Genomic DNA, 12144 nt, shown 5'->3' on the forward strand with positions numbered 1-12144 from the left:
CCCTTCTTCAGAAATTTCTGAAGAAGGGTCCAGACCCGAAACGTCAGCTTTCCTGCTCCTCTGATGCTGCTTGGCCTGCTGTGTTCATCCAGCTCTACATCTTGTTGTCTCAGATTCTCCAGCATCGGCAGTTCCTACTCTCTCTGCATATCTAAATACTCTGCCAATATTATGAGGGATTCTGCCTCTACCCCGCAACCCCTCTCACCCTCACAGGTGGAGAGTTCAAGATTCCCACCACCTGTTGGGTGAAAAAACATAACTTTCCACACATCTCCCCTGAACCTCCTGCCACCTCCCTTCAATCCACGTCCCCATGTTTGTATGAATGAATCTGTGTCTTCTCACTTTCAGGGTGCCGGGTGTGCGGTTTGTTGTGTGTGACTGGCCTTCATTACCGTCCATTTTTTTTCCCCCTAGATGTGATCATTAATTTACAATGTCTCCTCTAACCTGACAGTCAGCCGCCTCAAGCTTTTGTGGTCACTTGGTTGAGTTGGTCAGGATCATTGATTGATATTTGGTATACATCCTCTGGCAGGATGGATTTGGAAGTAACCCTTTCTCACTCTCTTTCAGGTCATCGACACTCTGTCCTATTTATCATACACTCCCATAGCTCAAAGGAAAGGAATCTGGTAAGTGGAACCTCCCCATCGCTATCACTTTTAATCTTATTCTGCTCCTGAATGTGTATACTTATTGTGAGACATGATATGATGGATGCTTAATGAGTCCTAGTAAAACTGGACAGGCTTCTCAAGGAATCAGAGTTATCTGTATCTAAAGATTTCCAGTATTGTTGAAGAAGAGACAAACTTTGTCAAGTCTTTTCATCTCACACTCATCAGGACACTTTGCAAGAATACCAGTGTGACGGTGAACAACATCTTTATATTGAACAACCAAAGGCACACCCTGTCTGATGTGATCCACCAGTCTTTGGGATGGAAAGCCGGTAGATCACACCAGCACTAAAATCCATATTCCACATTACCCATTTGATGATAGGGCTAAGCATCTGTGTTGCTTGATGGCAGCAGGGAATACTGAATGTTCCCACTTAGCCTATTGCCAACCCATGACACAACCACCCCTAAATGCAAGTTTATTTATTCATACCTGCAGTGAACAAACACTGGGTTTGATCGATCGGACAACCTGAGTTGTTTGTTTCAGACTGAAACATCTTTGGTTTTTTTTTTCAATTATTTATTCAATTCCCTGTTAAAAAGTCACAACAGATTCTGCTTTGGTCACTGTTTCAGTTGATTAAAAAGAAACCTCGCACTTTCAAAGGACCTATATGATTTCAGAATGGCCCAATAGCCAATCAAATGCTTTCCGATGTGAAGCCACTGTTACAATGTAGGAAACACAGCAGACAATTTTCGCACAGGAAGATAACACACGCACAACACTGTGTTAACGACATATTATCTGTTTTAATTATGCTGTCTGATGGATGAAAGTTGCCCAGGGCATGAGGGAGACCTCTCGGGGTTTTAAATACTGTTTTGGGATATTTTATGTCCACTTGAGAGGGCCTCTGTTTAATGCCTCACCTGAAGGTGCCTGGCTGACAGTGCGGCACTCCCTCCATGTTGTACTGGGAGAGCCAGCCTTTATTGTGATCTGGGCTGCCTGGAGCTGGCACACACAGTCCCAACCTTCTGGCACAGGTATAAGTTCCTGTCTCCCTGCACAGGTCAAGATCTCATGTTAACATCTGAAGAGGAAACCACGGAGAATGTTTTTCTTTTCTCTCCCCTCAAACAGCATTGATAAAATCATATGATTGGTCATTTAGTCCACAGCCGCTTGTGGGATCATGCTGTGCCCACGTTGACTTTTCTACATCACGTGACCACACTTCAAAAACGCGTCAATTGCGCAAGCCTTTGGGTCTTCTGAAGATCATCGAAGGTGTTACAGGGTGGGGACTGGGGGGTGGGGGTGTGGTGGTGTTTGGGTGGGAATATGCCTTTTCATTTATACATAACCTCTGGAGATGCCAAACCAATGCTCTTCATTCCTAACTGCAACACCACAGTCACTGCTCTGTCCAAGGTGACTCAGCGGCTAGCACTGCTGCCTCACAGCGCCAGGGACCCGGGTTCGATTCCACACTCGGGTGACTGTCTGTGTGGAGTTTGCACGTTCTCCCCGAGTCTGCGTGGGTTTCCTCCGGGTGCTCCAGTTTCCTCTCACAGTCCAAAGATGTGCAGGGTAGGGTGGATTGGCCATGCTAAATTACCCATAGTGTCCAGGCATGCGTAGATTAGGTGGGTTATAGGGGTCTGGGAGGGATGCTCTGAGGGTCGGTGTGGACTTGTTGGGCTGTAGGGATTCTTTAAAAAAAACAAGTTGTGTTGTACGAGACAATGGACACATGGCGACTGCCAAGTGTCTCCAGTCTCTACAGAGAGTGAGACAACAGCAACTGACTGTTGCTCGCCCTCGTTGTAGATATTCCTAGAGGTGACATCCCGTGATCTCAACCCTTCCCGAACCCCTGTTATTGTTTGCACAAAATGTCTTGTCCCTAACTTTCTGTTGCCAGTTGGGAGGGAAGGGGATTCCTCATTGGCCTGTTGGACGAATACTAATTTTCGGCCAACTCTGCTTCCCTTCCAATGCATTTATAAATGCTAACAAAAATGTTTTTTAAACAAAAACAATGTTTTTTTAATTATCGCTGTGATCATTCTCCCTGGTTTTACTAGCAGCCGTATCCAACAGATTAGTCTTTGCTTCCTGGAGATTCCAGGACTAATCTGGCCAACTCGCAAATTGCACTGAGGGAGAGGAGAGTGATAGTTGGTGGGGGAAGTGATCAGCTGTCAAAATCAGCCTTACATTAAGTCAAAATGACGTTTTTATATTAATAGGGTAGGGGAGAGATGTGGTCAGATGAAAACCCCAGTCCCATTCCAGGCTGATGCCCATTAGCACCCATCTGAGTGTGGATAAAGATTTTCTTTTAGTCATTTGTTGGATGTGAGTGTCCCTGGCTGAGCCAACTTTTATTGCCCAGCACCATCCCTAATTGCCCTTCAAAAGACCATAGTGAGCTGCCTTCCTGAACCGTGCAACATTTGGGTTGTACGTAACCCCACAATGCCCTTAGGGAGGGAATTCCAGGATTTTGATCCAGCAACAGTGAGGGAGCGATAATATAATTCCAAGTCAGGATGGTGAGTGGCTTGGAGGAGAACTTGCAGGGGGTGGTGTTCCCATGTATCTGCTGCCCTTGTCCTTCTAAATGGAAGTGGTCGTGGGTTTGGAAGGTGCTGTCTGAGGATCTTTGGTGAATTTCTGCAGTGCATCTTGTAGATAGTACACACTGCTGCTACTGAGCGTCGGTCGTGGAGGGAGTGGATGCTTGTGGATGTGGTGCCAATCAGCGGGCAGCTTTGTCCTGGATGGTGCCAAGCTGCTTGAGTGTTGTTGGAGCTGCCCCCATCCAGGCGAGTGGGGAGCATTCCATCGCACTCCTGACTTGTGCCTTGTAGATGGTGGACAGGCTTTGGGGAGTCAGGAGGTGAGTTACTCATGGCAGTATTCCTAGCATCTGACCTGCCTCTACCTACATGTAACTCTCCCCAAAACCTGGTTAATTTATGAAAATACAAGCAAATTATTTCTCTTTTGCCTAAAGGTTTTGATTTCACAGTGGCAGTTTGTACTGGCTGAGTTGTTCCAAAAATGTATTTTTATTTGGAGGCCGAGTTAATCCTTTCATCCTGCTGTCTCTCCCTCTCTCTCTCTCGTTAGTTCTATATCTTCAGCTGCTTCTGCTAACCCTTATTGTCCAAATGGGATGTTCAAACAATTGTTACATTTATGAGAGAATTACATGTCAGATGTAAGGAAAATGATGAGACTATGTCTTTATTCCAGCTCCTTTCCAACAGAAGACAGCTTGGCCGATGATGATATCTACAGTGGTCTTTCTGATGTCATTGAGTAAGTCACAGAGTGCTTCATCACTATTATCTTGCACCCTCTGCAAACATGAAATTTTGTCAACCCTGCAGCTTACAACCTAACTTGCACGTCCCATTCACTGATCACCCACTGCTCACTGATCAACACTCATTTTGGACTGACTGTGCTTTGAATTCACACATTCCTGTTGTGGTGTTTCCAGTCGCCTAAAAAACTACTTCTTTAACCAAACTTTCAGTCACCTGTCCTAATATCTCCTTATCGCAGAATCCCTGCACTGTGGAAGCTGGCCATTCAGCCCATCGAATCCACACATTATGTGGCACAATGTCAACCTTTGTCAGGTAATGCTCCTGTGAACATAGAACAGTACAGCACAGGAACAGGTCCTTTGGCCCACCATGTCTGTGCTGACCATGACGCCATTCAAAATTAGTAAGACCGCAAGATACGGGAAGAGAATCAGGCCATTTGGTTCATCGAGTCCGCTCCGCCATTCAATCAGGGCTGATATGTTTCTCAACCCCATTCTCCTGCCTTCTCCCTGTAACCCTTGATCCCTTACTAATCAAGAACCTATCTGTCTCTTTCTTAAACACTCAATGAATTGGCCTCTACAGCCGTCTGCAGCAATGATATTCCACAGATTCACCACCTTCTGGCTGAAGAAATTCCTCTTCATCTCAGTTCCAAAGGGTCGTTACTTCACTCTGTGCCCTTGGGTCCTCGTCTCTCCTACTGGAGGAAACATCTCCACACCCACTCTATCCAGACCTCGCAGTATTCTGTAAATTTCGATGAGATCCCCCTCAAACTTTTAAACTCCATTAAGTACAGACCCAGAGCCCTTAACCGCTCCTCACTGACAAGCCCTTCACCCTTGGAGTTGTGCTTGTGAACCTCCTCTGGACCCCTTCCAACACCGGTACCAAACTTCAGAGTAGCCTTAGGCCATTTGGTCCTTTCGACATGCTCTACCATGCAATAAGATCTTGGCAGATATGGTTGCAGTTTCAACCCAGTTCCCTAACTGCTCCCAATAGCCCTTAATTCCTTTGTCTATTGGAATCTGTCAAACTTATTCTTCAACATATTCAATGACCCTGCCTCCACCACTCTTGGAGGAAGAGAATTTCATAGCCTCACGGCCCTCTGAAAGAAAAGAAATCTTCATCTCTGTCTTTAAAAGGAAACCTCTTATTGTAGTCTATCCCGCAAGAGGAAACAGTCCGGCTGATAATAGTCCAATGATTAAATCTCTCTTCAGGGACTGATTGATGCTGTGGCTTAGTTTTGTTTTAAAATGGGAAAGAACATAATAAGTTATGAAGCAGACATTACAATAAAACAACAAATTTATGTGTGTGCATTTTGCAAACCCAAGCCAGGAAACACTACAACATTGTATATACATAACACATGGAATCCTGAAAGGTGGAGCTTCTCAAAGGCAAGGTGTACATACAACAGAAACATCTTGCCTCTGTATATCTTGTCTCGTCCCCAGAGTGTCTTGCATATTTCAATAACATCACCACTCATTCTCCTAAATTCCAGTGGCCTGATCTGTCCAACCTTACCTCAAAAAATAACCTCCTCATCCCAGGAATGGGTCAACTTGGGATGTTTTACTGTATGAAAGTTGCTATATAAAGGCACGTTGGTGTTATTGTTGGCCATGACTGGTTGGTTCAGTCTGGCTTGTTATAACCTGGCACAAAAGACTGGCATTCCCACTGGGCCGGTAGCATATACACTGAGGGAGTTGCAAGTCAAGGGGTCTTCGCTGTACCTACACTGTACTGAGAAAACTGATTAGCTAAGAGCTAAATTTGATGAGAATTTTCCATGCATCAATTAATCGGCATTCCATTCGGATCACTATGTTACCAGGGTTTGACGGTTTGGGATTTAGGGAGAGGCTGAATGGGCTGAGACTATTTTCCCTGGAGCGTCGGAGGCAAAGGGGTGACCTTATAGAGGTTTATAAAATCTTGAGGGACATGGAGAGACTGAATAGCCAACATCTTTTACCCAGGGTAGGGGAGTCCAAAACTAGAGGGCATAGGTTTAAGATGAAAGGGGGGAAGGTTTAAAAGGGACCTAAGGGGCAACTTTTTCACACAGAGGGTGGTGCGTGTATGGAATGAGCTGCCAGAGGAAGTGGTGGAGGCTGGTACAATTACAACAGTTAAAAGGCATCTGGATGGATATATGAATAGGAAAGGTTTAGAGGGACATGGGCCAAATGTTGGCAGATGGGACTGGATTAATTTAGGATATCTGGTCAGCATGGACGAGTTGGACCGACGGGTCTGTTTCCATGCTGTACATCTCTATGACTCGATGACTGTATAACATTGAAGCACAGTTGAGGCTCAGTTGTTGTACGTGGATTGATATGGAGGTAGATCCTTACTGAGGTAGACTTTGGAGCTTGCTGTGGACACCAATCTCTTCACATGATCTCGTAACTTTTGTCCCAACAGTGACACTGGAGAAGAAGATGATGACCTTTATGATTGTGTGGAAAATGATGATGATGAAGGAGGTGAAATTTACGAAGATCTGATGAGGCCTGAGTGTGTGATGGCCGCGGTATGGAGTTTAGCAGCTGTCATTCTATCCCTGTTCTCCTGTAACTGAGGAAGAATTGTTCTTTTATGGGTGGGATGTGGGCAAGGCCAGTACTTCTACCCCTCTGTAATTACTCTAGAACTGATTGGCTAGCTTGGCCATTTCAGAGAGTGGCTAAGATTCAACCACATTGCTGTGAGCCTGGAGTGACATGTAGGACAGACTGGGTAAGAGTGGCAGATATCCTTCCCTAAAGCACATTAAATTTTAGGGCAATTGATGATAACTTCATGGTCACCATCACTGATATCTAACTTAATAATCCACACTAATTAAAACTGAAGTTAATTTCTATTGGTAGCCACAGTGGGATTTGAATACATGGCCCTAAAGCAATGGGCAGGATTACTGGAATGGAGATGAATGTCATTACCTTTATACCCCCACATTGGGTAGGGTGAGCAGGCACAGAAGACATCCCAGTTCCCACCCTGCTCACAAGTCAACAATGTGCCCTTCCTTAAAGAGGACCCTGCTGGGTAATTGGAAGCTGGAATCCCTGCTCTAGTTTTGCTGCTTTGTTCGTGAATGCTTATCCATTCCCAGCACCGAGAGCTGTGATGGAACCTGTTCCTGTGCACAGCCATCTAGAGGACAATCATTTTGAGGAACTTGAGAGCAACACTACATGCGTAGAATCCCATCCTGGAGGCAGTCAGGTTAAAAGAGCAAGCAGACAGTGGGGAACCTGATGGATGCTCTGTTGCTCCCAGACCAGTGAGGGTTTAATCCCCCTCACTGATACTTAGACTGCGAAGGGATCCTTCATCCCTCTTCTCCTACCGATGCGTGTGCGCTCCACTTTTGTGCTGATTTCCTTCCCTCTCTCAGGAGCTGGATGACCACTGGACGTGCCAAATGGCTTTTAAATGTCGAAGCTCTTAAACCAGTTCCTGGCCTCATTGTGCCATGGTTTCCACGCGACAGGCCTCAAACATTTCATTCTCTTTGCCGCCAATCTGGTGGCATCGTTCAACACAAATTCAGCTGGTCCCCCAAGCAAGGAAAATAGTTGGATGTTTTGGGGGCGGTGACGGGACGGAGTGAGTTTTGAGCTTTTCTACAAACTGTTTTTGGATGGGCGGAATGCAGGAGTAAAAATGTTTCCCTTCACTATACTAACTGGGATCTGTATTCCAGCCTCAGAAAATGACTGACTTTGACAAACGCAATTGCTGCCTTCAAGAGATCAGACAGACAGAGGAGAAATACACAGAAACATTAGAGTCCATACATCAGGTAGGATTGGGGCTAATGGGACAGACTGGGCCAATTTCTTTGGATGCCCAGTCAGTCACTGTGCAGCACATATACTGGGTCTGTCTTTTCTTCTGGTCACTGGTTTTTAAACTAATCTCCATCTCTATTTTTGCAGCATTTTTTTAGGCCTCTACATCGGTTTCTCAATACATACGACTTAGAGAACATATTCCTGAACATCGAGGTAAGTCACCCTTTGCCATTGTTGCTGATTCAATCTGAACTGAATCTGTTGTTCGATTTCAAGTTGAGATGACCACTTGATCGCTCGGTCCCTGAAAGCACCTCTGTCCATCCAGGTCATTGGCCCTAGATGTGCACCATGGACATATCTTGACCTCTGATCCTCATGGCAAAGGGACTGGCCAGGCAATGAGTGAAAACACAGCTTCTGGATTTTTTTGTTCAAGGGCTCAGCTTGAAAGCAGTTCACCCAGGTTGAGAAAAATGTCTCTTCCATCAGTGTTATTGTGAAGGTTCTTCAGCACTGCTGCCTCACAGCGCCAGGGACCTGGGTTCGATTCCACCCTTGGGTGACAGTCTGTGTGGAGTTTGCACACTCTCCCCGTGTCAGCATGGGATTGCTCTGGGCACTTCAGTTTCCTCCCACAGTCCAAAGATGTGCAGGTGAGGTGGATTGGCCATGCCAAATTGCTCATAGTGTCCAGGGATGTGTAGGTTGAGTGCATTAGCAAGGGGAAATGCAGGGTTATAAGGATAGGGAAGATGAATGGGTCTAGGTGGGGTACTCTTCAGAGGGTCGTGTGGACTTGTTGGGCCGAATGGTCTGTTTCCACACTATAGGGATTCTATGATGAAAATGAGATTGGCCAGCCACCCCACTTTTCAAACCACCACGCAGCCCTGCTTAGTAATGTGCCACCACTCACTTCGAGGAACTGAAGGCAGCTGTTCAGGAACAGAGGGAGGTGAATTTGAAGGAACTGCACAAAGTGAACAGAGTTATGGAGGGGTGACTTGAGAAAACTTGAAATTGACATTGGCAGCTCAAAATCAGGAAGTTTTCCAACACTCACTCCTTCTACCGTTTTGCCTAAATAAGTATAAATTCAATACACAAATATTGTGGATCAGGCCAGACTCCCCTCAAGAAATTTGCACAAAGTTTTTCTTACTCTAAAGTAAAGTGCCTGTTCCAGATGCAATGCGACTGGTCAAACTACTCGATATTAAGCAAAACACAATTTATTTAAACACTGTAGTTAAAATACAACCATAGAAAGAGGAATTTAAAATAATGTAACTATTGGAAAACTTAACAGAATAATAGATACAGTAACTATTACTAATTAACTGTTCCAATATAGTAATATCCCATAAGCACACCCCTCGGCAAAAAGAAAAATTCAGACTCGGATTCTCACATGCAGTTCTCCAATCCAGGAGGAAAAACATATCAAGAGAACATTCAGAGAGAGTAGCAGCCAGGAGACATTTATTGAAGCTTCCAATTCTGTTAGACCTTAATAGCTTCTGATGCTACTCAGTAATCCTGATCTGTGACAGCTGGCCACACCCATTCAGGCTGCATTTAAAAATAATCCCAAGGCCTCCCAAACTGTTTACTCAAGTGGTCTTCAGTAGCCAGCTCAGTTCCCCTTGTTCAATTTCACTCTTTAAAAAAAGCAGGACAAGATAATCTCTTAAAGAGACAGCATTGTCACACAACAGTAAATGAATAAGTACACAATTTTGCTGGTCAATTGTCCACACATTGTCTCAGCCTGCACAAAACCCATAAACAACAAGAGCTGTTTGTTGTGCATATCATGTGCCTCAGAGCTATGTAGGTTTTACTGCTAAGGCTTTATCATATCTCAGCTATCACAAATATCTCCCACCTGTGCTGTAGTTCCAAGGGAAAACTCTTGGGCAGTACATTTCCTTTTCATTGCATCAAGCCGAACTGATCAAGCACCGTAACCACCAATAGTAAACAGACTCACATTTTCAAACACACACCAGTTGTGCATGAAACTGCATGCAGTTGTCTGTGGTTTGATTCTGTGTGGGCCTGTAGGCAGCTCACTGATCTGTGTGCTGTCTGTCACATATGGTTAGGAAAACTTAAACTAAGCTGGAACTATAAGGCTGCAGTCATCTTCGGAAGGCAATGACCTAGTGGTGTAATTGTTGGACTGTTAAAGCAGTGACCCAGGTCTGAATGCTACCATGGCAGAATTTGAATTCAATTTAAAAAAAAAGAAATCTGGAATTAAGAGTCTAGTGATGACCATAAATCCATTGCCAATTGTTGGGAAAAACCCATCTGGTTCACTAATGTCCTTTAAGGAGGGAAACTGCCATCCTTAACCTGGTCTGGCCTATATGTGACTCCTGACCCGCAGCAATGTGGTTGACTCTTAACTGCCCGCTGGGCAATTAAGGATGGGCAATATGATACTGGCCTAGACAACGATGCACTTGTCCTGTGAATGAATTGAAAAAACATGATCATAAAGCTCCTGTTCCCACAGGGAAACTGGTGAGAGTCATCTCTGCTTACCTCTGAGTACAAAGCTCCAGTGAAATGGATGAGTGTCAACTGGACCATAAGGACTTGTCAGCCCATTTCGCACTGTGCTTTAATAAATAAGAGACACAGTTGCTGAATTTCAATGATTCCACTATGTAGCTCAGGTATAGTCCGGCTTTAAGCCCCATTACACCTGAGGCAATTTCACTTTGAAATGGAATAGAGAGGTTTTGCTTCAATTATAGAGGAGCTTGGTTATACCACACTCGGAGTACTATGTGCAGTATTGGTCTCCTTACCTCAGGCAAGATATTATTTATTGCCATGGAGGGACTGCAACAGAGGTTCACCAGACACATTCCTGGGATGGCAGGCCAGTCCTATGAAGAGAGATTGGGCAACTGGTGGCATGGTGGTCAGTGGTTAGCCCTGCTGCCTCACAGCACCAGGGACCCAGGTTTGTTCCCACCCTCAAGTGACTGTCTGTGTGGAGTTTGCACATTCTTCCTGTGTCTGTGTGAGTTCCCTCTGGGTGCTCCGGTTTCCTCCCACAGTTCAAAGATGCGCAGGTTAGGGTGGATTGACCATGCTAAATTTCCCCTAGTGTCCAGGAATATGCAGGTTAGGTGGGTCAGCCATGGGAAATACAGGGATACGGGAGGGTGGATCTAGGTGGGATGCTCTTCAGAGGATTGGTGTGGACTCGATGGGCTGAATGGCCTGCTCCCACACTGTGGGGACTCTATGATTTTGTAAACTGGACTGGTATTCTCTAGAATTTCAAAGGTTGAAAGGTGATCTCATTGAAGCTTACAAAACATTTAAGGGGATAAACAGTGTGAATGCAGGTAAGATTTATCCCTTGGTTCAGGAGTCTGAAACCATTAAAAATAATGGGGATGCCCCTTAGGACTAAGATGAGGAGATTTTTTTTAATCCAGAGGATTGTGAATCTTTGAACTTCTCTATCACTGAGGGCTGTGGAAGCTCAGTCTTTGAGTGTAGTTATGACTGAGATCGATAAATTTCTGATTCCCAGCAGTATACGGCGTTATGGGGAATGGGCTGTGTAAAATACACTGAAGTGTTCAATCAGCCTTAACTGTATTGAATGGCGGAGCTGGCTCAATGAGCTGAATGGGCCTACTGCAGATCATCTGTTCCCATGAAAACCAGCCTGAATTGATGGGTTGTGTTAAAGTATATAGAAGGCATCTTCACGCACAATGGGAACCACCTTGTTCGCACTTGGATCCATTGTAACTGAATGATTAGAAAGACAAAGGCACTGCAAGAGAAAAGCGAAATGTGTTGCCTCCACAAGCGGGTAGCCAACATCACTGGCAGCTTCAGAGCAAGTGGCAGAGAACCTGGTGTATTGACCAGGGGTAGAGATAGGATTAGGATTAGGGTGAAGGTTAAGGTCAGGATTTGAGTTAGGATTAAGGTTAAGATAAGGATTAGGGTTAGAATCAGGGTTAGGGTCAATGTAAGGAAAAGGATCAGGATTAAGGTTAGGATAAGGGTCAGAATTAAATTTGGATTAAGGTTAGGATTAAAGTCAGGGTTAGGGTTAGGATTAAGATCAGGATTAGGGTTAGGATTAAGGTCAGCATTAAAATCAGGATTAGCATTAGGATTAAGGTCAGGATTAGGGCGAGGGTTGAGGCCAGGGTTAGAGTCAGAATTAGGATCAGGATTAAAATCAGGATTAGTGATGGATTAAGGTCAGGATTAGTGTTAGGTTTAAGATCAGGATTAGTGTTAGGATGAAGGTCAGGATTAGTGTTAGGATGAAG

The 12144-nt window shown here is 44.8% G+C and overlaps 1 protein-coding gene across 1 annotated transcript in view; it reads left to right on the top strand.

Moving 5' to 3' along the window:
- Nucleotides 1-12144, top strand: part of LOC109910908 (proto-oncogene vav) — a 90190-nt gene that overhangs the window by 42234 nt on the left and 35812 nt on the right. The window contains exons 3-7 of the mRNA XM_048617800.1: nt 580-638; nt 3904-3969; nt 6441-6549; nt 7729-7827; nt 7964-8032. Of these exons, the coding sequence (XP_048473757.1) occupies nt 580-638; nt 3904-3969; nt 6441-6549; nt 7729-7827; nt 7964-8032 (402 nt within the window). The remainder of the gene's footprint in view (nt 1-579; nt 639-3903; nt 3970-6440; nt 6550-7728; nt 7828-7963; nt 8033-12144) is intronic.

The sequence above is a fragment of the Rhincodon typus genome, chromosome 38, assembly GCF_021869965.1.
Source record: "Rhincodon typus isolate 14 chromosome 38, sRhiTyp1.1, whole genome shotgun sequence".
In the NCBI taxonomy this organism is placed as follows: Eukaryota; Metazoa; Chordata; class Chondrichthyes; order Orectolobiformes; family Rhincodontidae; genus Rhincodon; species Rhincodon typus.